Below are 23457 nucleotides of genomic sequence, written 5' to 3'. Positions count from 1 at the left end.
TGTTACTGATTATTTGATAATGAAAATTTGATTCTTTTAAATTTAATTTGTTAATTAATTAATATTATGGTTTGTGTTTAGGGTTCTAGAATGTTGCAATGTGACCATTACATGCCGTCGGATCGGTACAATCCAATAGTGAAGGGGTATTTACGGGACACCGGCTTTTATCATGTTTCACAGATTGGAGTTGTCCAATGTCAGTCGGCATTGGTTAATGCTCTGATCGAGAGATGGCGCCCCGAGACTCACACATTCCATTTTCCGGTTGGTGAGTGTGCCGTGATACTGGAGGATGTGGCATTAATTCTTGGTCTTCCGACGAATGGTTTGCCGGTTACGAGACCGACACTGAGTAGTTATGAGGCGTTAGAGGCTGAATGCTTGGATCAGTTTGGTGTTGCACCTAGGAAGGCAGACTGTAGGAGAAGTTTCATCAAGTTGACGTGGTTTCGAGTATTGAAAGATCGATTAGTATTGGTTGATGATATCCAGATTCAGAGGTATGTGAAGTGCCACATAATGTTATTGTTTGGGACCGTTATGTTTGGAGATAAGTTTGGAGCAGGGGTGCACTGAAAGTTTCTGTCGTTACTCCATAACTTTGCCGGGATCATACAGTTCAGTTGGGAATCGGCATGCCTGGCACACCTGGGTCCGATTTGGTTAGGCAAAAAAAAAAAAACCTTCCCATGCTACAAATCGCATGGTCCGACTTCTTTGCACGCAACATCACCACCCACAAATCGGACGGTCTGATTTGTGCCCCTCACACCTGCGAAAAATCGGACTGTTCGATTTTTCGCCATCATCTAACTGCCGTCACACCCCTGTTAAACACCTATAAGCTTCATAAACAAGTGTTACACCAAACCTTCCATCATATGCAAAAAAATTAGTTACATTATACTTTGCTAGAGTCTTCTATTTTTGTGTCCCTTTTATCATGATAATCGATTTTAATTCTTAAAATTTTTTAATATTATAATTTTAAATAAATTAATTAATTTTATATTTTATGTAGTTAATTTACGTTTTTAATTCCATATAAAATCTTAATTTTTTTTATCTTGATCAATAGTCAATGATAACAACTAAAATTAAAGTTATATTTTGTATTTTAATTATTTTTTAATTAAAAGATACTGTAAAATAATAAAAAAATATTACTTAATTTTAAGTAAATTTTTTAAGATATTATAGTCAACTATCATAGCATGTACTTTATACCTTTTTAACGAATGATAGAGATTATTCTTTTTCAAAATATTTGAAAATAACAAAAAATAATTTTAAACAAGTTAAAATTATTTTATTTTGTATTATTTAATTATTGTTTATTTTTTTATAATTATTAATTGAATAATATTAGATATAATAAATATATAATTATAAATCTTATATACATAAATTTATAAATGTTAAGCTAAATTAATTTTTTTATTATTATTATCTCACTAGCACTATGCTATTATCGATTCTTTTTAAATAGAAAAGATTATAAAATATGTACAATATATTCCTTTTACAAATTTTGTGAAAATTTTATTGTTTTTATTCCATTTTACTCTTCACAACAAAAAATTATCAAACTAAAATATCTAAATTTTTTTATTCAAGAATGAAAATTGATTTTTTATTTTTAATAATTTTTATTAATAAATTCTTTTAAATAATAAAATTTGTTAACTTGGTTATTTTATATTTTATAATATTACATAAAATTAGTTAATAATAAAACAAAATGATAAATTAATTTGTAATATTTTTAAATAATAATGATAAATTGTATATGCTTGAGAGATTAAATTATCTAATATTGTAGAAAATAAGAAATTAATTTATTCTTTTATTTTGTCAAAAACTAATGGTCTAATATTTTAAAATAAATTTATAATTTTTTTTAGGATAAGTTACTCATTTAAATTGTTTGGCAACCATAATTACTAGAATATAATTTTTGTACATTGCAGACGCAAATACAATATTTACATTACTATTGAAATCGCGAGAGGGTATGGTGGTTTCTGGATTGCACGTAACCTACAAGGTATAGCGGTTTACGTTGGAACGCGTGTCAAGAGAAATCGCTACACCCTGTAGCAGCAGTTTCCGAAGGAATTCGACAATGAAAAAACCGCGACACCCCTATAACAGTTTCTTCACAAACGGCGCATTGCAGAAACCGCGATACCCGTATAGCAGTTTACATGTGCCTATAAATCTGTCGAATCCAGTAGCGAATTCTTCATTAAATTGAAACCAAAAGTTTTAGAGAGAGAAGTAGGTTTTTTAGAGAGAGAGAAAGAAAGAGAGAGAGAGTTGTGGATTGAGAGAAGGAGAAAAAGACTTGGAGAGAATTTGGCCACTTGAGATTCTTAGAGGCGCCATTTTTAAGCGGAACCAAGGCAGACGAAGGCAGCTTATACCGACTCAACGGCGTTGCTCACGTTGTCGGCGACATCAATGAAGAGGTAAGTTTGTTTTCTTTTAAGTATTAAATTTTATAACATAATATGTAGTATTTAGGGTGCATGAATTAGAATACAGAATTTAAGGTTTGTAGTTTAGTATTTGAAATTTAAGATTTAAAATTTAAAATTAAGAATTTAAAATTTTAAATGTAGAAAGTTTGGAGAGGGTTAGTTTGTACCACTTGCCTAGGCAGAACACGCATTGGTTCTGGTTGGATGAACCCCTAGTCAGTGCATTCATTGAGAGGTGGCGTCCTGAGATGCACACCTTTCATATGCCGTTCGAAGAGTCACCATCACACTGCAAGATCTGGCATATCAGCTAGGATTGTCCGTTGACGGGAAGGCTGTATCTGGGTGCCTCACAGACTTCGACCAGTTTACGGAGGATGGTAAACCGGCTTGGGAGTGGTTTCAGGAGTTATTCGGCAAGCTGCTGCCACCGGATAAGTTCAAGCAGTTCACAGTCCACTTCACATGGTTCCATGAGAAGTTCAGGGTGTTACCAGCAAATGCGAGTGAGGATATCGTATGCATATATGCACGTGCACTTTTATCGTAACCGCTACATCGGCTCTAATCAAAGGAAAGATCCTCGCACAAATGACATGATAATCAAGCTGTCGGTGATCGCTCGAAATCGATGTAGCCAAGCAAGTGTGAGATCCGTTGTACCTTCTAACGTCCCAAGTACTCTTTCGTTGCCGAAGTGTGATGCGAATCAACCACGTGTAATCTTTATCGAACTGCTTGTATATCCCATGATACTTGAGATAATCTGACTCTATCACTCTGTACTCAACTCCACAATGGACGCTATAATCCTTAGTCAATCTAAAATTTCATAGCAAGATTTTTCTCATGCAACCCTTGACCCCCAACATAGCTTCCTTCTTAGTTTGAAAAGATTAGTCAATCTAAAATTTCATAGCAAGATTTTCCTCATGCAATCCTTGACCCCCAAAGGTAGGATCTATGTCTGGTTGCTGGCTGACGGCTTCCAAGTTTAGCGTTGAAAAATGCGGAGGATATTGCTGTGTTCCAAAACTTGATGGCCCCTGATGTGTAGTTGGGTTCCTTGGAGTATCCTCATCACTGTACCCCACGATGTGAGCAGGCTCTTCATCTGAATCATCCTCTTGCATTGCATTTTCAACCCGATTCGGTTCACTCTCCCCTGAAATATCCGAAATCATATGGGGTGACCTAGCTATCTCAACTGCAACAGATGGAGGATCTGTTGGCAAGTAGATGCAACGACAGGCATCAAGGTAAAGCACCCCCCATTGTAGTTGACTGAGGATTCGGCGCTAATGCCCTAGAACTGTCGACGCCATCTTCCAACTTGGCATACAGCTCGTGTATTCTTACTTCCGCAAAATTTTACCGACAATGAAACAAAACCTGCATATATTTGTTCGACCCTATCACAAATATTTCTTACTTCACACCAGTTGACACAACCGCAACAGAAATCTTGTAAAACAACTTCTTCACCTATTTTGTCCCGCACACCCCCCGCCTTTTGTAATATACTCGTTTTTAGTTCTGACAACGTATTTGATGAACGAATAAAAACACTCATTGGTTCTCTATCAATAAACTTAATGACGTATCTTTTGCTTTTCTAAATTTTTCCAAAACAATGGAATAGAGCTAAAAAATTCTCTTCACTATCCATTTGTGAATTTGTAAAAATGACAATCTACTACTACACTATTGTCTCCTGTTTGGTATTTATATGCATTTCTTATATGAAGAAACCACTATAGGCCCACACAATTTTCTAGGCTGGCCATTTGTGAAGAAACTGCTATAGGGGTGTCGCGATTTTTTTATTGTCAAATTCTTTTAGAAACCGTTACAGAGTGTAGCAGTTTTTCTTGACATGCGTTCCAACATAAATCGTTACATTTTGTAATAGTTTACGTGTAATCCAGAAATCACCTTACTCTCTCGCGGTTTTTATAGTAATATAAATGTTGTATTTATGTCTGCAATATTCAAAAGTTATATTCTGCTAATTATGGTTGTCAAATATTTTAATTAAATAACTTGTTTTTTTTATTAAAAATTAATCTGTCTAGTAAAAACTAAAATAAGAAAAAAAAGAAATTGTTAAAGAGCTATTATCACTGTATTATCGCTGTATTAAAGAAAATCGCCTTAAATAAGATTCGGCTTAGGTTCGCCAGAAGAGTTGCAGCACTGGACGTGAAGGTAATGACAAAGTAACACAACTAGATTTGATTAAATTTTATTTGATAGTTATTTTATGGACTAAGTACGATTTTGATCTCTAAGATATAGGTCGAAAATTTTTTTCATTTTGAACCGTTTTGCATGTAAAATCGTTTCTAAGATTTAACTTGGTTTAAAATCGTCCTTGCCTTAGGAATAAAAATCGTACAGAAGTTACGACAAAAACAAAGACAAAAATGGATCGTAGATAACTTTTTTTTCTTCTTTTTTCTTCTTTCTTTTCCTCTTCTCCTTTTGTAGGAAGAGCAAAAATATTCTTTTTCTCCTTTTTTTTATTTTATAATTTTTTTGTTATGAATAATAATTTAGTCTAAAATTTTAATATTTAAATAAAAAAGATAATTTTAAATTTTGATTTTAAATTTAATTTTAAAGATAATTTTGTATATAAAAAAGATGAAAAATAAAAAATTTTAACTTATATTTTATATTTTAGATACCAAAATCGTAGTTATTGGTGAATGGTCAATGTGTTTCTCTGATCTTTTGCGATTTTGTCCCTTCATAGCGAGCACTCTCTCCTGTTATACTAAAATGTTTGTAATTAGTGTTAAGTCAAGCTACCATGGCTATTGACTACTTCAATTATTGCTAAAGTTATACAGGTATGAGCTGGTAAGCATTTACAATTAAATTAATGTTAGAAATAGAGATGGACAACTAGAATTTTTAGTTTGTGTAGATAATTTGTCTCTAAACAAAATGAAACATATATATATATATATATATATATATATATATATATTTTTTTTTTCACATTTTATTCATCAATTTAGTTTTCTTAATCTGCCTCTTTATTATTTTATGCTAATCTTGTAAATTAAGATTTTTGTTATTTTTGATAGTATAGACTTTGCCATTAAAAATATTTATTGGTGAATTTTTTTGTCTAATAAAAACTTGCAACAAAAATATTGACGGAATTCAAAATTTACATAACGGTAACTTGATGTCATTTACTGTCGAAATTTTTTTGACGTTAACTGTGGCGCCAAACGTGAAAACTTTGCGTCTAATTATCATTGAATTTTTCTGACGGTAAAATTGACAGTAGCTCCAATTTTTTATTTTTTAAAAAAATAAAAAATTATTACCCATCAGAAAAATTCTAATGGTAAATTCGATGACAATGGCAATTTTTTTTCTATTTTTTATTTTCAATCTATAATAGACCCCGAAAATTAATAATCTATAGTTAACTCCCAATAAATAAAATATAAATTAATAATTTATCTGAATAGAGTAATTTATATATTATGTGAAAGATCATACATACAGTATAAAAAAACACGAAAGAAATAAAAAAAATACATAAGATAGAACTAAGGCTAGCATACGTTGTAATTATATGATCTAACTATAATAAAGTTTAAATATACAACAAGCTAGTTAAACTATATTTAGGTTAACCTTATTCAAAATCACCATCTTTTTTATCTAGTTCATCATCCTCCTTTTCTGAGGTAATTTCCTAATCATCAAACTCTTCTTCTTCTTCTTCTTCTTCTTCTTCTTCTTCTTCTTCTTCAAAATTATCGTCCTCTAGTGGTAGTGTGTCGTCATTTTTCCTAAGGTCAATGATATCATCATTCATAACAGCTGACCTAAGGGTGATCGGATCATCCGTATCAACCACCATTATATTTTCGAAGGAGTTGGGTCATCAATTTGGTAAGGTTGCTGACCCTCTGTCCCATCAGACTCTATGCGATCTCTTGACTTAGTCTTAACCACAACAACCAAACTAGACTTGCATGACTCCGGATAAGACAAATAGTATACATGTCGTGTATTTTGAGGTAGAATATAAGGATCGTAGTGCATATATTTTCTAGTTACATTTATTTTAGTGATATTGTAGTCCTTGTGCTTTCGTGTTTCCTGTTACAAACTTGGATCATACCATTCATATATAAATACGCATACCTTGTACGAAGTGTGACAAAAATACTCTAATTGAATTATATTGTGCAACATACCATACCAATCAGAATGACCACCATTCCTACAAACCCAGACTCCGGTGTTATCTATTTTCTTTTCCATCGATCGTTGTAAAGAATGGAACCGATATCTATTAACATTGTATATTGGGTATGATGAGTTTGAAAAACTTGAAATTATTGTGATGATCAAACATTATTAAAAATATTAATTACAAAATTATTAATTTGATTTTTTATTCCAATTGGTTGATTAATAATTTTGTTAATGTGCAGATTTTGTTATTGGGCACAAGTAACATAAGCCCAAAATGTTAAGGAAATATTCGGCCTTTGGTACAAAAATGTTTCAAACATTGTGGTTGAATTATTCTTGTATTGCAAATGATAATTGGGCCAGGAAATTAATATGAAGCCCAAAATAAATCCCTCTTGGTCTAACAAATTGGTTGGTTCGAATTGAAAAAAGAAAGAAAGGAATTGGAGCATGATGAGTTCAGTTACCTACTTCCTTTGTAGAATGGAATTCAAAATTAAATTGATTTAATTACATGCATTGGTAACAAGAAAGAGAAAATTAAAAGTGATTTGATTGCTTTCAATGAGTCCACACATTACTATGCATAGGAAAAAAGAAATGGGATTTAATTTGTTTTAATTCCATTCATTGCATCCAAAGCTTTTTCTCTCTTCTCTCTCCTCTTTCTCTTTGCATTCGGTCATATCAATAGGAAAGAAGGAAGAGTAAGTTATCAGAAGAGAAGTTTAGTAACAGTAAAGCTATGAAGAAGGAAGAGGCTAGGATGATGATGGCCTTGAGAAAAGAAGATCTAAAGCATGACTGTGGCTGAGATTTTTGCCATAAAAGGAAAGGTGTGAAGAAGAAGCTTCAAATTCTTCATACCAAATGTAGAAGCAATCGGCTCGGTCAGAGATGAAGATCTCTGAGATGAAACTCGTTTCCATTTTTGTTCATCCATCACAGAAGGTAGCTATTGTAGCTACGTGGAGGAAGAAGCAAAAATGGAACAGATGGAGCTTTCAAGGATCAAGAGTTCATCAAGGGTCAGAAATCTTTCTTGGAGATAAAGTCAAGATAGAAGGCTCAGATTGATGAAGCTTGATGAGAAGGGGTGAGAGAGAGGTACTTGCATGTTGATTTGCTTTCGATTTTTCCTCTCTCTTCTCTCTGTCCGAACCGGCCTTGTGATGGAGAAGATGTTGGTGGCTTGGTTGAACCGGTTTCAACCTTGGAAGCTTCCCCTTCTATAATAAGGGTGAACAGCCAAGGGTTGAAGCAATGAGAGAAAACACAGAGTTCTCATAACTACCCTAAGCTTACAGAGTTCTTCTCCTTCAATGGGTTTTATTTTGTATTCTTTTCTTTAGTTTTGTCTGTCTGAGTCTCATGGTAAAAGACAAACAGAGTGAGGTTTGTAAGAAAAAGTCAGTGAGAGAAAAAAGACAGAGAGTACAAAATTAAAGAAAAAGCCATAGATGTCTGAGAGTTCCTTTGTACATCTGTGTTGTGTTTCATGATCCTGTGGGGATTCCCTTGCAAGTTGGGTTAGCACTTTGCGGTTGAAAACTTGGTAGGTGATAAAGTCAAGTTCAATTTTGGGGATAGACTCTAGACTTGTCCCATATAGGAATTGGTAGTTCCTAGGGAGGAATTGGTGTATGTAATTTGTTGATTATAGTGAAATTCCGTCACTGTTGTGATGGAGACTGGATGTAGGCTGCATTGCACTTAGCAGCTGAACCAAGATACTTCTGGGTGTGATTCTCTCGTTCTCTTCTACTCCATTTCTGATTCTGTTGCGTAGGAGATAAAATTGAAAAATATCTCCTAACCGGTTACGAGACAAAAAGAAAATGTCTCTTGACTAGTTACGAGACAAAAACAGAAATATCTCCTGAAGCTATCTTAAAGGGCAGAAAGTAATACTCAGCAAAAAAGGGGCTAAGATTCAACCCCCTTCTCTTAGCCACTGATTACCATCAACCCCGAAAATTAATAATCGATAGTTAACTCCCAATAAGTAAAGTATAAATTAATAATTTATCTGAATAAAGTAATTTATATATGATGTAAAAGATCAAACATACAGTATAAAAATACACGAAAGAAATAAAAAAAAACCATAAGATAGAACTAAGGCTAGCATGCATTGTAATTATATGATCTAACTATAATAAAGTTTAAACATACAACAAGCTAGTTAAACTATATTTAGGTTAACCTTATTCAGAATCACCATCTTCTTTATCTAGTTCATCATCCTCCTTTTCTGAGGTAATTTCCTGATCATCAAACTCGTCTTCTTCTTTTGTCTCTATCGACCTCCTCTTCTTCTTCTTCTTCTTTAAGATTATCGTCCTCTAGTGGTAGTGTGTTGTCATTTTTCCTAAGTTCAATGATATCATCATTCATAACAGCTGACCTAAAGGTGATTGGATCATCTGTATCAACCACCATTATATTTTCGAAGGAGTTGGGTCATCAATTTGGTAAAGTTGCTGACCCTCTGTCCCATCAGACTCTATGCGATCTCTTGACTTAGTCTTAACCACAACAACCAAACTAGACTTGCATGACAATCCAGATAAGACAAATAGTATACATGTCATGTATTTTGAGGTAAATATAAGGATTGTAGTGCCTATATTTTCTGGTTACATTTACTTCAGTGATATTGTAGTCATTGTGCTTTTGTGTTTCCTGTCACAAACTTGGATCATACCATTCATATTTAAACACGCATACCTTGTACAAAGTGTGACAAAAATACTCTAATTGAATTATATTGTGCAACATACCATACCAATCAAAATGACCACTACTTGCATTCCTACAAATCCAAAGTCCGGTGTTATCTATTTTCTTTTCCATCGACCGTTGTAAAGAATGGAACCGATATAGCTTGTGCCCTTATTCATTGGGCAACAACTAAGTGTAACTAGTTTCTAATCTGTTATGTCAGATATAAAGATACTGGCATATTCTCAAAATTAATGTAAAAAATTGTTCAGTGATATATCAGGATTTGTTTTCTGAAATAACCTATGATACAATATGATAAATAATGAAATTTCAATGTACTGAAGTTTTGCTTAGATGAAGAAGTTATTATCTGACTAATTGCAATATTTACGAAGACTTAAAAAATTAACCTTATATAGGGTTTTTTATCATACATCCACAGATGATGGATGAGAATCATTTTGCAATAAAAATTCTAGAATTCAACCAACAACGCAACTTATTAAAATTTTTAGAAAATTCGGTACAATTTTTTCTAAAATTAGAATCTCTCACCAAATCCGATTATCATTTTCTCACCAAGCATATTTTAAAGAATGTAAATGAAACTTCGGCAGAGAAAACAGCTGCAAGCATATACTAGAACAAATACGCATTTAATAAAATATCAAATCTTAGTCATTCTAGTGTGGAACCCCTTATAACTCCATAATTTTTCAGCCAACAAGGATTTCGAGAAGGAATCACTACACAACCTTTTCCCACTTCGATCCTAAAACTCTATTATAGAAAAAATAAGTCTAGCATAAAACTTCAACAATTCAATAAATTTAGAGATAGAAAACTAACTTGGAATACGACTGCACAGACTAATAAAAAAGTAAACTCCAATTGATCTCAGGTAAAATAGCACCATCCTAATAATAAAAAGAACAACTTATTAGGTTTACAAAGTAAAGACTACATCAAAAACTATTTTGCAATTAATTAAAACATAATTTTAATTTCACCAAGTTAATAACACGCATAACAAAAAAGATATAAATTGAATGTAATTGGAAAAAATTCATTCACTAAGCTCAAATAATAAAATCTTCGATTAGCTCAAGCACTGTTAATACTCAAATAAAATCTTTCAACAGATCAAGAACTCTTAATTTTACCGTACCACAACCTACATTAACATTATATAATTTATAACCACACTAAATTAACATAACAAATCATAATCACATGCTTCATTAAATAAAATTAATCAATAATTCAATAAAATACCTAACAAAACCCTAAACTTACAAATAAAAAATATGAAAACATAAAAACAATTATAAAAAAATTACTTCAGATGGTGGTGGCAAGATCGTAGAAATGTAGTGATGACAGGAGGTGGCAGTGACGGTGACATGGTGAGAACCTTCGACGGAAAGGGACACCAACAGCGACGGCAGCAGCGACAACTTCAGCAGCAATGACAACAACATCCAGTGGTGGCAACAGCGGCAACTCTAGGTGGTGGCGGTGGCAACAGCTTCAATGGAGCAGCGGATAGAAGAGAGAGAAAAAGAAGAGAGAGAGAGAGAGAGAGAGAGAGAGAGAGAGATTTCGTAGAAGTGATGGGAAAAGGTTTTACGTTTGAATTTTATCCAAATTTTACCGTTAGATTTATCAATGACATTCGTCGTTATTTAAACAACGCATTTCACTAAAACCTGTTATCATCGAAAAATTTTGTCGAAAAATCCCACGGTAAAATTGGTACAAATAAAATAAAATTTCATGTCACACCTTACAGTAGGATTTAGGGAGGAAATTTATAATCCGATGGTAATATTTTTGAAAGACGAATTTCTCATTCGAAACCGTCGATAAAACCGACGCTAAATCTGTTGATAAAGTCCAATATTAAGTTCAACGGTATTCAACGTCTTTCTTGTTTTCTAATTATGTATAAATTTATTAATCATCGAAATTTAATATAAAATAATGTTAAGTTAACATTTAGTATGTTATAATTCGAAAATGTTTAATAACAAAAAAAATAATAAAAAATAGTCAAAATTTATTTTATTTAATATTTATCATTAATTATTATAATAATTAATAAATATTAAATAAAATAAATTATGAGGCATTACCGATTATAATTTATGTCTCAATCACGTGATAGTTAAAAATTTCAAACTCTTCTTATTAGATTGTTTTTAGAAAATATATCTTACACAAATTACTTTCCATCTTGAACTAATCTTAAATTTCTCTTTTTCCACCCTTTTTTGTTTTTATTTAATGCTGCAAATCAAAGACAACATATTAGATTACCTAGCATTACCTTATTTAATTACAACGCAACAAACCATACATATATGTATGTAAACAACTAATAATATTCTTGCTTATTCCAATAATACATGATGAAATCCAGAAACATCTCAATTCTCCTCCCTTGATCTCCTTGCAATTCTCTGAATTTCTCAGGTTTTCGATGAATTATTCAAGCCGTAATAAACTTAGTAGTGTTGATCATGGTGAGTGGGGAATCTTGAGAGGTTGAAAACCATGGAATAAACTTGCTTGCCACACTTTCTTAATACCAAGTATGGTGTATCCACATTCGTCAACATCCCATCCTTCTAAGGCATGAACTATTCCACCTATACGCCAAGCACTTAGTACTCTTCTTGGAAGCCAATTCTGCAACGTAACACATTAATCTATTTTTAGAATATATTAATGTGACTTAAAACATTAATAATTAATTTGTTCATCAAATAAAGAAAATTTTATATGTAGTCTAACTAATTGCTTTTCTCCAAAATTGTTAAAATTGTGCATAAATATGGGAAAAAATAAAATAAGTCAATAAATATAACTTTTGAATTTATCTATGGAAAAATGACAGATTTATTAAAATTTGGCCCGCACTTAGCCAACAAAAGGAAAATGAGTGATTCTCCACCATTAGATAAAATCTCACACCATTAAATATACTATTGATAACTAATTGATGGCTACAACTCCCAAAATCTACTGGCCCCTAACACTCCTCTTTATCTATTATACACGCACAAAATAATGATCTAATTAACTATTTTATACACACGCACGCCAAAAAAATGTGAATAATGGAGTATTATTGTACCAACCTCGCAAGAGTGCAAATTCATGAATTTAGGAGGAACAGTCATTGCTGGTGTAAAATGGAAGTAGCAATCTTTTCGGAATTTCTTTGGAGGGAAATGAGAAAAAGGAATGAATAATGATCCTTTTGATGCACTCATTTGCTCATCTTCATCCCATCCATCTCCAACGATCCATATCTACACAATAATGAAATTTCATCATCATATCACTTCATTCAAATTAATTATTTAATGGGATATATTATTATTATATTCTTTCTTTCCTATATATGAAGTAAGTTATTTTTTCAGTCTACAATTTTAATTTGTCCAAAATATAAGTCGCTTGTTTGGTTCAAAATATTATTTTAATATTATTCATTCATAACGTTATTATTAGTTATAGTATATCTAATATATGAGAACTAACCATTTATTTTAAGGTGAAAATATACGAATTTGACTTGTTCTAAAAATATTGTTGAAAGTAATTATTAAAAATTTGTGTGTGAAAAATACACAAAGCATGTAAAGATTAAAAATTTCAACTAAAATTTTTTATAACTATTGTAACCATTTTTATTAAGGTTATTTACTTGTCCATAATTTATAAAATAAAATTTTAAATTTTATAAAAATGCAGCGTATTACTTATATGCTCCTATTTTTTTTTAACTAAAGTGAGAGTCCAACACGGTATATAACGATTATATCACATGATAAATCGTTGAAACCTCTAACAAATTATCACTTGTGTGCTTTGTCATATTAAGAGTTCGTTTGGGTGATTTTTTTTAATTTTGATTTTTTTATAATATCTTTTAACAAAGTAAAATAATTTTATATTTGAATATCTCATATAAAAATATTTTTTTATTTATCAATTATGTTTATGTACAACAACATAAAAATATTTTTTTTTATTTATTGTGTCAAAAATATTTTTTTAAGTAAATTTTTTTTTAAAAATTAATTATAACTTCTAATAAAAATTTTTTATTTTTTTAATATTTTATTTTTATTATTAAAAATTTGACAAATACACTAAAAGATGAAAAGGATTTTTTTATTTAAAAAAAATGTTTTCGACAACTTAATAATACCCAAACAAAAAAATTTGTGAATTACAATAATTTAATATGAGAAAGCCATTTAACATATTTCTCTGCTAAATCACAAAAAGTTGTGACGATTCAATTTACTCTAAAATGATACCCCCTATGTAGGGTACAACGATTTACATGAAAATTGTAAATGGTATTATCCAACAACGATTTATATGTTAAAAAAAAAAAAGAAAAAAAAAACCAAAATATAGCCCAATTAAAATCAAAATATTCATGTAAAATTTTATCCTAAACAATTTATTTAGGTGATTATCCTTTAATATACGAATTTTATCAACAAGAGTACAAGACTATTAACTAACTACTACTTGGTGCATGGAGTATTATTTTACGGAAAATAATTGAAATTAGTTAGCAAAAGCTTTTATGATTTTATTATTATGAAATATATATGGATAAATAAACCTTTGGAGTATTGATTGGTGAAAGAGTAAAGCGTCCTTTGGATTTTGTGACTCTCTGTTGAAGCATCTTCAGCTCTTCCTTATGCAATAAAGCTACCTGCTTGCAATTCGGTCCATCATTAGTGATGAAATTATAGGAACATTTCAAGTGAATTTAAGAACGGTTAATTAAAGTATCCGAAATAATTTTCATATTTCATGAGAATATATAATAAAACTTTAGTTTGAATAATATACCTGAATATTTCTTCGGCATAGAGCATTGGCAATGGCAAATGAAACCTTGTTAAAGTTGCCACGAAGTAAAACTTGATTTGTCCCTTTGGGAATGCTGTTGAGAACAATTGCAGCAGCTAAGCTACTACCATCAACAATCTTTATCTTCAACTTTGGGAATTTTCTTATATAAAGTTCACCATGTGCATTAAGTTCTTCTCTCTGCATGCATCAAAATAAAATTGCAATCCAGATAATATTGTTTATTTGTTTTTCATGATCTAAAATAAAATTATGTATTTTATAAATACACTAATGTACGGAATTTCTATTGAAATCATATTGAAATAGCCGAATGCTTAAATTAAAAGCATGTTGTTTCAATGTACTTATTTACCAATATTTTTGATTGGTTAGTTCAATATTTAGTTTTAAAAGTATTTGATTTTCATTCCTATAAAAGTTTATTTTAGTATACTTCTAATTATTTCTTATTAATATTTAATTTTAAAGGACCATAAACTATCATTTTAATGGGTTTTAAAAACCAAATTATCATAAGATTTAGAGATTTAAAGAAAAAAAATATTAGTTCGGTACAGGGACGAAAAAACAACAAGTATTGGTAAAATCAATAAAATAGTTTAAAAATTAAGAGATTGGATCCAAACCTAAAAAGTAAAAGCTTATTTGATTTGTATTTTTTTTCTTTTTTATTTTTAAAATTTCATAGAAAAAATAAAAAATAAGAAATAAAAATAAAAAATAGAATTTTATTATTTTTACTATTATTTTCTATCTCTTTTCAGAAAGTTCTAACAACAAAAAAGTTAAAACAAAATAATCTTTGGCAGAGACAAAATTAAAATTAACATTTGTTTCAGAAATAAAAGCATATTTAGGCTATATAAATAGAACTAATTTTTAAAATAAAAGGAGGAAATGAACTAACCTGATTTAGAAGTCCTAGACTTATTACCTTCGCACCACCTAACTCAGCTTCCATTATTGCCTCTTCAATTAAGTTGTTCAATGTTCCACTTTGCCATCTTAGGAAATACTACAACACAGGTCATGTGTCACATGCAATCACTTGGATAATTGCAAAAGAAAAAGTTTAGAAAGTTATTTAATTTAAAAAAAAACCAATATTATGCAAATTTTGCCCTTCTCTCTTTATTTTTGTTGACTACAAAGAAAATTATATATGTTTTTAATTGTTTGAACAAAAAAGTTTATTCACTTGTTGCATTAAGAAAAAATCCAAAAATTTATCGATTGCCAACTTATTTTAGCAATTATTAAAAATCTAAAAACGAACCAATTGAACTATAAATTGGTCACTTATCTTATTAGTGACAGATTTGAAGCTAAATAAATCAGTAGTGCTATAAGGTAATACAATTTATTCTTTTTGTTCAGCACTTAGTCATCATATTGTTGATGTTAAGAAAAAAGTTCAAATATACTAGTAAAATGTATATGCTAACTAAGATTGTTGGCTAATATAATATAAATAAAATTATTAGTCCCTAAGTTTTCTTCTAAATAAATTGTCATCCAACAATTTTTTTTGGTAGTAAATTGAATATCCCAAAAGCGAGAAACAATCTTACTTGTATTTTAAATCTGGGTATAACCCAGGATTGCAACTTGAGATTTTGAAAGTTGTTGGTTTCTAAGAGAAAGGCACGACCATGGAGGCAAGTAGTGATTAGCATAGAACAGAATGTGAAGGGCCACATCAAATGGAGGTACCATTTTGATGCTTGAGGGTTGGAGGCTAAGGAAGCAACCCCTAACCGCAGCTGATAAATGGAATCAAGTGTTGTTAAGTGTGTTAAGTGCACCACATCCGCAACCTCCATTGGTTTCTTTAGACATGTTTCGTATATTGTTTCCGTCGATGTATCCACAGTACCATAAATGTAGTCATATATTGGCATGAAAAGTGAGTAATTTGTTCTGAATTTGGTGTGATGCAGCGAGTGAAACCTGTGGAACCACCATTATTGAATAATGAATCCATCTCTTCTTAGTTAGTTAGATTTAATAAGAAGAAATCAAATTAAAATAATTATGATGAATTTGTGGTATACCTAGCACATGTAGAGCTCCAATGTCATTTAAACAATTGATAGATTGAGTTAGGTCATAATATAAATTATATATAAATTAAACTATTTTTTTAACATTCAAAATGTGGCTACATGATAGAATCATTAGTCGTTACTTGACCTAATCCTATTCAACTTCACACAGTTTAGAATATGAATTTAATTTTGATGGACTACGTACATACATTCATCAATTACGTAACGTTACATCAGTAAAAATAATTACTTTTTATGTTAACCGTGTGAATAATTATAAAAAAAACAGATGTGATTATACAACTGTGTAAAATACTTTACACTGTCTACGTATCAAAATTAAACTCTTAGAATATACTAAAACTTTAAACTAATTGGTTTGATTTTTCTAGCATATTGTATTTTTGGTAACATAACCATATTCATTAACAATTTGTAGGGATGTAAGGTTATTCAGCTTCAACATTCCATTAGTAAAGTAACTAATAATAACTGTCATTATTTATTGACTAGAAAGAGTCTTGGGAAATAAAACCAACAAATTAAATCAACCAACAAAATAACAAGTACATTTGAAAATAACACACAAAAAAAAGTTAATTTACAATATAACATTTAAAATTTATAATTTAAAATTAAGGATTTAAAATTTAAAATTATTATAATTTAGAGTTTAAAATTTGGATTTCAAATTCAAAAATTAGAATACATAATAAGCGATGGATAGATAATAGTAACTAGTGACTAATAATAGTAAATGAAATTGTGATATTGAAAAAAAACAAAAAACAAAAAAATTATTCGTACGTCAAAATTAATTAATAAAATAAGTCACCAATATATTTATATATAAATATACGTGATTTAATTTATTTTTAATATATATTTATATTTTAATATATATTTTAAGAAAAATCTAGAAAACTAGCCATTTTTGTATTTTGTTCCATTACTTAACCATAAAAAACACTATCAAATATCTTCACAAAAACTTCCATGTTATCATTTTGGTGCACATATAATATATTGTTACTAGAAGATATAGAAACTTACGCTGGCGTGTAAGAGAAATACTTTAAGAGAGGAAAGAGGGAGAAGAGTATCTTGGGAAAGAACTCAAAGTTGCAATGACCAAGATTGTTCATGAAATCGATGTATACGATGTAGCCATAAAGCGCAGCAATGGAGGATGTTCTTGTGATCAACGTTGTCATCATTGGTATTGCGAATAGCGTGAAATATGCTAAGTGCTCAGCAAATGGATGCGTAACCGCTGCCAAAACCATTAAAAATCACCAACTAACTACTCTTAATATATTATTAATTCTTCAATATTATTATTATTTCTCTATTACCTGACCTTTATGTGAAGAAATTCTTTCGTATAGGCACCCTTTTAATATAAATTTACACACTTACTCTCGTACGTTCAAACTTTAACAATATGTGTGTATCTTCAAGGAGAAAGAGCATTAGTGGATCCAACTTTGTTAATATTCTTAAATGAATATATAAAGGAATTTAGCAATTAATTAATACAGAAGCTAAGTAATAATTATCAAAGTAAATTAATAGCATCTGCTAAACCAAATTTTTTTATTTTCTAAGATTAAAATCTAAAGAAAATTTATTATAGAAACTAAAACAAAATTCACCTATTTTAAATGACTAAAACGTTATTTAAGCTTGGCGTATAAAGTATATAATTTGAAAAAAAAATCAAAACAATTATATTTTGGTGGGCAAATTCAATTAAATTTCTTTTTCAAATAATATCAGTCAAATTTTAATCTTAAATTTTGAATTTTAAATTTTAAACCTTAAACTTAAATTTTCTAAAAATACTAATATTAATTAATTAAAAATTAATTTTGTTTACTTATTCTAAATAAAATATCCTTGACAATTTCTGCTCATATGACATCATTACAAGATAATAAATGTTATTATATGAAAATAATTAAAAATACCTGTGACCGTTATTGTTTTGCTTGCACACAATAGGTAGTATTTTAATTGGTATGTAATATGCATGCATGGCATGGGAAAGTAAAGAAAATAGCATACATGTGATGGGTTGAGTGACAATGGAAGAATGATGATGAGAGTGATATCGAGTGTAGAGAAAGTGGTGATGAAGTGCTCTGTGAAACCAGTAGTATATGAACTCCACTGGTCCAGCATGCAATATTGCTGTCATTATTACACCTTTTGTTCTCCACCATGGCAGGTTTGATGCAAATGGAAATATCATGTACCCTATATAGAATAGGATTGCTGTGAATAATATTTGGTCATCCCTGCAAAATATATTTCATCCCCCACACAATCACACTCTAAAAATAATTAAATACTATAGTATAACTTTATTAATTACTTTATAAATAACCTTTAATTATTTGCTAGATATATATTTAACTTTTATATTTTCAAAATTTGTATTTGTATTTTTATAATAATAAATAATAAATTTCAATTAGCTCCTTAATTACTAACTGTGTTTTTGTTCAAAGTATGAAATATTTTTGAAATATTTATTTTTATATTTAATATATATAGGATGATTCTAAAATATTTTAAGAGGAATGTTTAAACGTTGTCAACATTTAGGTATTAATATTTAAAAATGTAGTCTATATTATTCAACTGTTAGACTAAAGAAATTTGGATGATATTTAAATATGATGAGAAAAATAAAAAATTTTACTAATCTTTTAGCATTTTTCATATTTTAAAAATAAATATTTTAGAATTATTTTTTTCTTTAAAATAACATTATTAGTAAGGAGTTAATTAAAACTTTTTCTCTAATATAGAGATTTAATAATAAACTATTAAAAAATAAATACTTAATTAAAAATTTAGTAAAAATATATAGATCAATATATATAAATCTTTAATAATATAAAATTATATTTAATAATATATAATTATTCATTTTTTTTAATCAAATATTGGTTAAATTTTAATAAAAGCGCTGAATCTAAATTTTTTCATGAAAAATTAATACGACAATTTTTAGAGCTTTACTCCTTTTTTTTAATATACCCTATGGAAAATGTAGCAGAGACTTATTAATTGATAAGGAGAAAGTATACAAGTATTTATAGTAGGAGAAAGGAAGAGAAAGATAAAAAGTAAATGATTGAACCAATTGGTTTCTCTGTCAACTTGATCGAACTCAAGGCCTCTATCAACAATCCTGTTGTTTCCCTTGGCAGTTCGGTAGCGAGAGACAGATATCCAGATCTGGTTGTGAAGCATTCTCATGACTATAAATGGTAATACGAGATAGTTCACTGGGTCCCCTCCTTCTTTTGTTGTCAGAGTATACATGCTATGCACCACCCATGGTGTTATAATCACGAACTTCAAAACAGATACATAGGTACGGTGTCAACATCAAAACCTCATGAATGCTTATTATATGTGTTATCATAAATAATGAAACATTAGATTATGAATATAACAAAAATGTACTGTCATAAGGATTGTGGGCTAACCTTTATATATTGATGCCTATTATAGTGGTGTTGATGTACTATTGTTTTTTTTTTTTTTTTTGTTAATCTTAAAAATTGAAGGTAAAAATCCCTAGATACATCTTTAAACCTACTCTCAGTATGTAGATTTTTTCTAAATTTTTCTAAAGATAAAGATTCAAATTCCATATTTTCATCTTTTTTTTTCTTTCTTTTTTATCTCAAGTTAAGTCGACTTCACCTGAAGTTGATATTTGAGAGCCGTTAAATGATTTGACTGATTTGACTAAATTTTCATCTAACGACTATCAGGTATCAACTTCACGTGAAGTCGACTGCACCTGAGTTTCCACCAAAATTGAAATTAGTTATACTTGTAATGATACTTAAATAATTTATCATTTAGGGTCAAAATATAAACACTAATTTGTTACTTGTACATTCTGTATTGTGGAATTGACAACATGAATTCTGTTTAAGGTTAACACGGAAAAAGCAATGACAATAAATCTTTTTCGATCAATAGAATAGTCAACAATTGATTATTAAAAAGATATTCAAAATCACAGATCAAAAATTTTTTTCGTCTCCGACTTTTTTTTCGCTACAAAATAGTCTCGAAAGTTTAACGTAATTTTAAAATCGTCCTTCAGACGAAAATACTCTTCCCCCTTCTTCCCCAAAATCAACTAGAAACAGAGGTGCAGAGGCACAAGCAAAAACAGAAACAAAAGCGGAATTAACGACGATCAAACAACAACAACTAAAAGAACAACAACAATAACAATGGATAATGAAATCAGAATAACAATAAAAACAGAACCATAAGAAAAAACAAAAACAGAAGCAGGCTGAAGCAGAAAACAAAAGTAGTAGAATAACAAAAACAGAACCAGAAACAAAAATAAAAACAGAAGCAAGCAGAAAGCAGAAAACAGAAACAAAAACAAAAATGCGGTCTCCCTCAGTGCTTTCGTTCTTCTCTTCTCTTTCTCTCCACTTCTCTGTGTCTTTCTCCCTCTGCTCTCTCCTCTCTTGCCGTTAGTGTGAGTGTGTACTGAGAAAGAAAGGAAACGGCGAGATCTGGCGGTGAAGAGTAGCAGCGAGGAAGCAGCGGCGGCAGCGAGGAGATTCTCTACCTTCTCTTTCCCCTTCCCCCTCTTGTTCCCTGGAAACGATCCCCCAAAAGCGCGACCTTCCCTTCTCCCTTTTTCCGTTTTCTTTTTTTATATATATTTTTTAGTTAGGAGTAATTTGGTAATAAAAATAAAAAATTTGGTAAAAATAACGATTTTAAAACAAACTGAAATCTTCGGGACCATTTTGTAGCGAAAAAAAGGGCAATGACTAAATAAATTTTCAGTCTTTACGTTAGGGACCAAAATCGTACTTAACCCTAAAATTAATTTAGAATATTGAATTTATAATTTAATATTTAAAATTTAGGATTTAGGTTTAGAGTTTAAAATTTAAAAATTTAAGGTTTAAAAGTTAAAAATTAGAATTTAAAATAAATAATTTATGTGATTGCTGGTGACAGGTGGCCAGTGGTGGTCGACAGCAGTACGTGGTCAAAGTCTGTGAGACGGTGGCTGACGGTAGTGGTAAGTGGTGGAAGGAAAAAGAGAAAAAGAGAAGAAGGAAAAGAATAATTAAAAAAAAATTGTAAATGAGTATATAATAATAATATTTATTCGTTCTATTAAATTATTGAATTTGACTCCACAATAATTGTTTACTCAACTTTTAGTACTTAATAGTCAGTTTAAGAATTTTATATTAGATGTTTATTAGAATGATCAATTCTCAATTTAAATAAGATTAGTATTCTTTTTTAAAAATGAATTCAAAAGATATTATTTATCTTTTTTTTAAATTAATTTTAGTTTTTCCTGTAAGAACTATATTAATTAAAAGAATTTTTTTAACTATAAATATCATTGAGAATTGACTTTTGATTGTATGAGAAGTGAATTTTTACATAATTGTTTATATATATATATATATATATATATATATATATATATATATATATATATGAGACATTTCAGTTGTATTGTTAAAAAAAATTATTCAATTGTTTTTAAAATATGAAACTTAAAAAATAGAATTATAAATTATATATTATTGTTTAAATTATTATTTTAGTGTTTTAATTTGTAAATTATATATTTTGAAGATTAATTATATTTTATAATAACAAAATATAATTATAACAATAATTATGCTATATGTACATAAAAAGTAACTTCCCATATAGAATACATATTGAAATATAAAATACATATTAAAAATACATATTGAAATATAAAATACATATTAAAAATGAATTAAATAATAAATATATTTATACACAAATACATAATGGTTAATAAACAATTTTATAGCTAAGTTTTATACAATATAATATTTTTATTATAAAAATTATTAGAGTTTATTTATCTTGTATACTAAAAGTACATATTAAGATTACAAATTAAAAATATTTTTATTGGAAATACAAAAAACTTAAGTTTTTAATGTATTTAATTATTTTACAGTTATTAAATGAAAAAATTTAAAACTTTTCATTAATACTAAACTTGTCATGTGTCTTTAAGACACATATTAACTAAACCTAAATTATTATTATATTATATATATTTTGCTTCTACTGTTAAAATTTTATGGATCCGTCACTGATTTAAATGGATTTGTTTGATAGATCAATGTCTGTTCGTTGTTGGCTAAAATTGACAGCAACGACCATGTATGTTGATTTTCTAACATGGTTGATAGCTAAAATATTGATGTAAAATGTTATATTTTTAGATATCATGCAATACTCGATGAGAAACTATATATAATTTATTTCAATAAATTCACTTTGAAGTAGGGATAGCATAATTTATAAAAATAAAAAAAATTAATCATACAGTAGAGAAGACTAATGAGATTAAAACATGAATGTGGTAAATTACTTAGGTTATATATTCATTAGAGTTATAATAATGTAAAGTTTAATTATTCTGTTAATATTTATAGTTTTGCAAAATTTTTAATTAGGTTTCTATACTTTTTTTTTTTAATTGAATTTTTGCACTAATTTTTTTGAATTAGGTCCCTCTTAGTAGTAATTGACTTAATTTTATAGGGACCCAACTAAAAAAAAAAATTCGTGCAGAGACCTAAATAAAAGAAAAAAAAAAGTATAGGGACCAAATTTAAAAAAATTGGTGTAAGAACTTAATTAAAAAAAAAAAATACAAAAACCTAATTAAAAATTTTATAAAATTATAGGAACCAATAGAAAAAAAAAAGTATAAATGAAAAGGAAGATTAAACATTAAGGTAAACCAAAATAAACCTAGCTAAGCTAATATATATTGAAGCAATGCAATAATAATAAATAAATAAACCTTGAAATTTCCAAGAGGCTTCCAAGGCCAATCAGTAAGAATGCCTGGTTTGGAAGCCATTTTAATTTGTATGTGAAGAGATCTATATGTCTGGTAGTAATGTACAATGCATTATATGTATGTGAAGATCTACTTATATATATATAGTTTTGAATGACTAAGGTGTTCAACTCCA

At 29.1% G+C, this 23457-nt stretch overlaps 1 protein-coding gene across 1 annotated transcript; it reads right to left on the bottom strand.

The window, feature by feature from the left end:
- Window positions 1-11635: 11635 nt before the first annotated feature.
- LOC107605303 (very-long-chain aldehyde decarbonylase CER1) lies at window positions 11636-23378 on the bottom strand. Its single transcript, XM_016307142.3, has 10 exons — window positions 23283-23378; window positions 19554-19771; window positions 18470-18702; window positions 17456-17675; window positions 15926-16304; window positions 15262-15369; window positions 14331-14531; window positions 14095-14190; window positions 12587-12760; window positions 11636-12134 (listed from the first exon to the last, which is right to left on the bottom strand). Exons 1-10 carry the CDS (start codon window positions 23340-23342, stop codon window positions 11964-11966), a joined length of 1860 nt encoding a protein of 619 aa, XP_016162628.1. The 5' UTR covers window positions 23343-23378; the 3' UTR covers window positions 11636-11963.
- Window positions 23379-23457: the final 79 nt, after the last annotated feature.

The sequence above is a fragment of the Arachis ipaensis genome, chromosome B6 (genome assembly GCF_059453495.1).
Source record: "Arachis ipaensis isolate K30076 ecotype BB chromosome B6, ASM5945349v1, whole genome shotgun sequence".
NCBI lineage: Eukaryota > Viridiplantae > Streptophyta > Magnoliopsida > Fabales > Fabaceae > Arachis > Arachis ipaensis.
The sequence above is the reverse complement of the archived record's forward strand: the minus strand, read 5'-3'. Positions and strand labels throughout refer to the sequence as shown.

What these genes read in the sequence shown, in the direction of transcription:
- LOC107605303 (XM_016307142.3), bottom strand. Translation starts at nt 23,342, where the DNA reads ATGGCTTCCAAACCAGGCATTCTTACTGATTGGCCTTGGAAGCCTCTT. An exon ending in TATTTCTCTTACACGCCAGC is followed by an intron (nt 16,305 to 17,455) that starts GTAAGTTTCTAT and finishes GTGGTTCCACAG; the next exon opens with GTTTCACTCGCTGCATCACA. An exon ending in CACCAATCAATACTCCAAAG is followed by an intron (nt 12,761 to 14,094) that starts GTTTATTTATCC and finishes ATTATTGTGTAG; the next exon opens with ATATGGATCGTTGGAGATGG.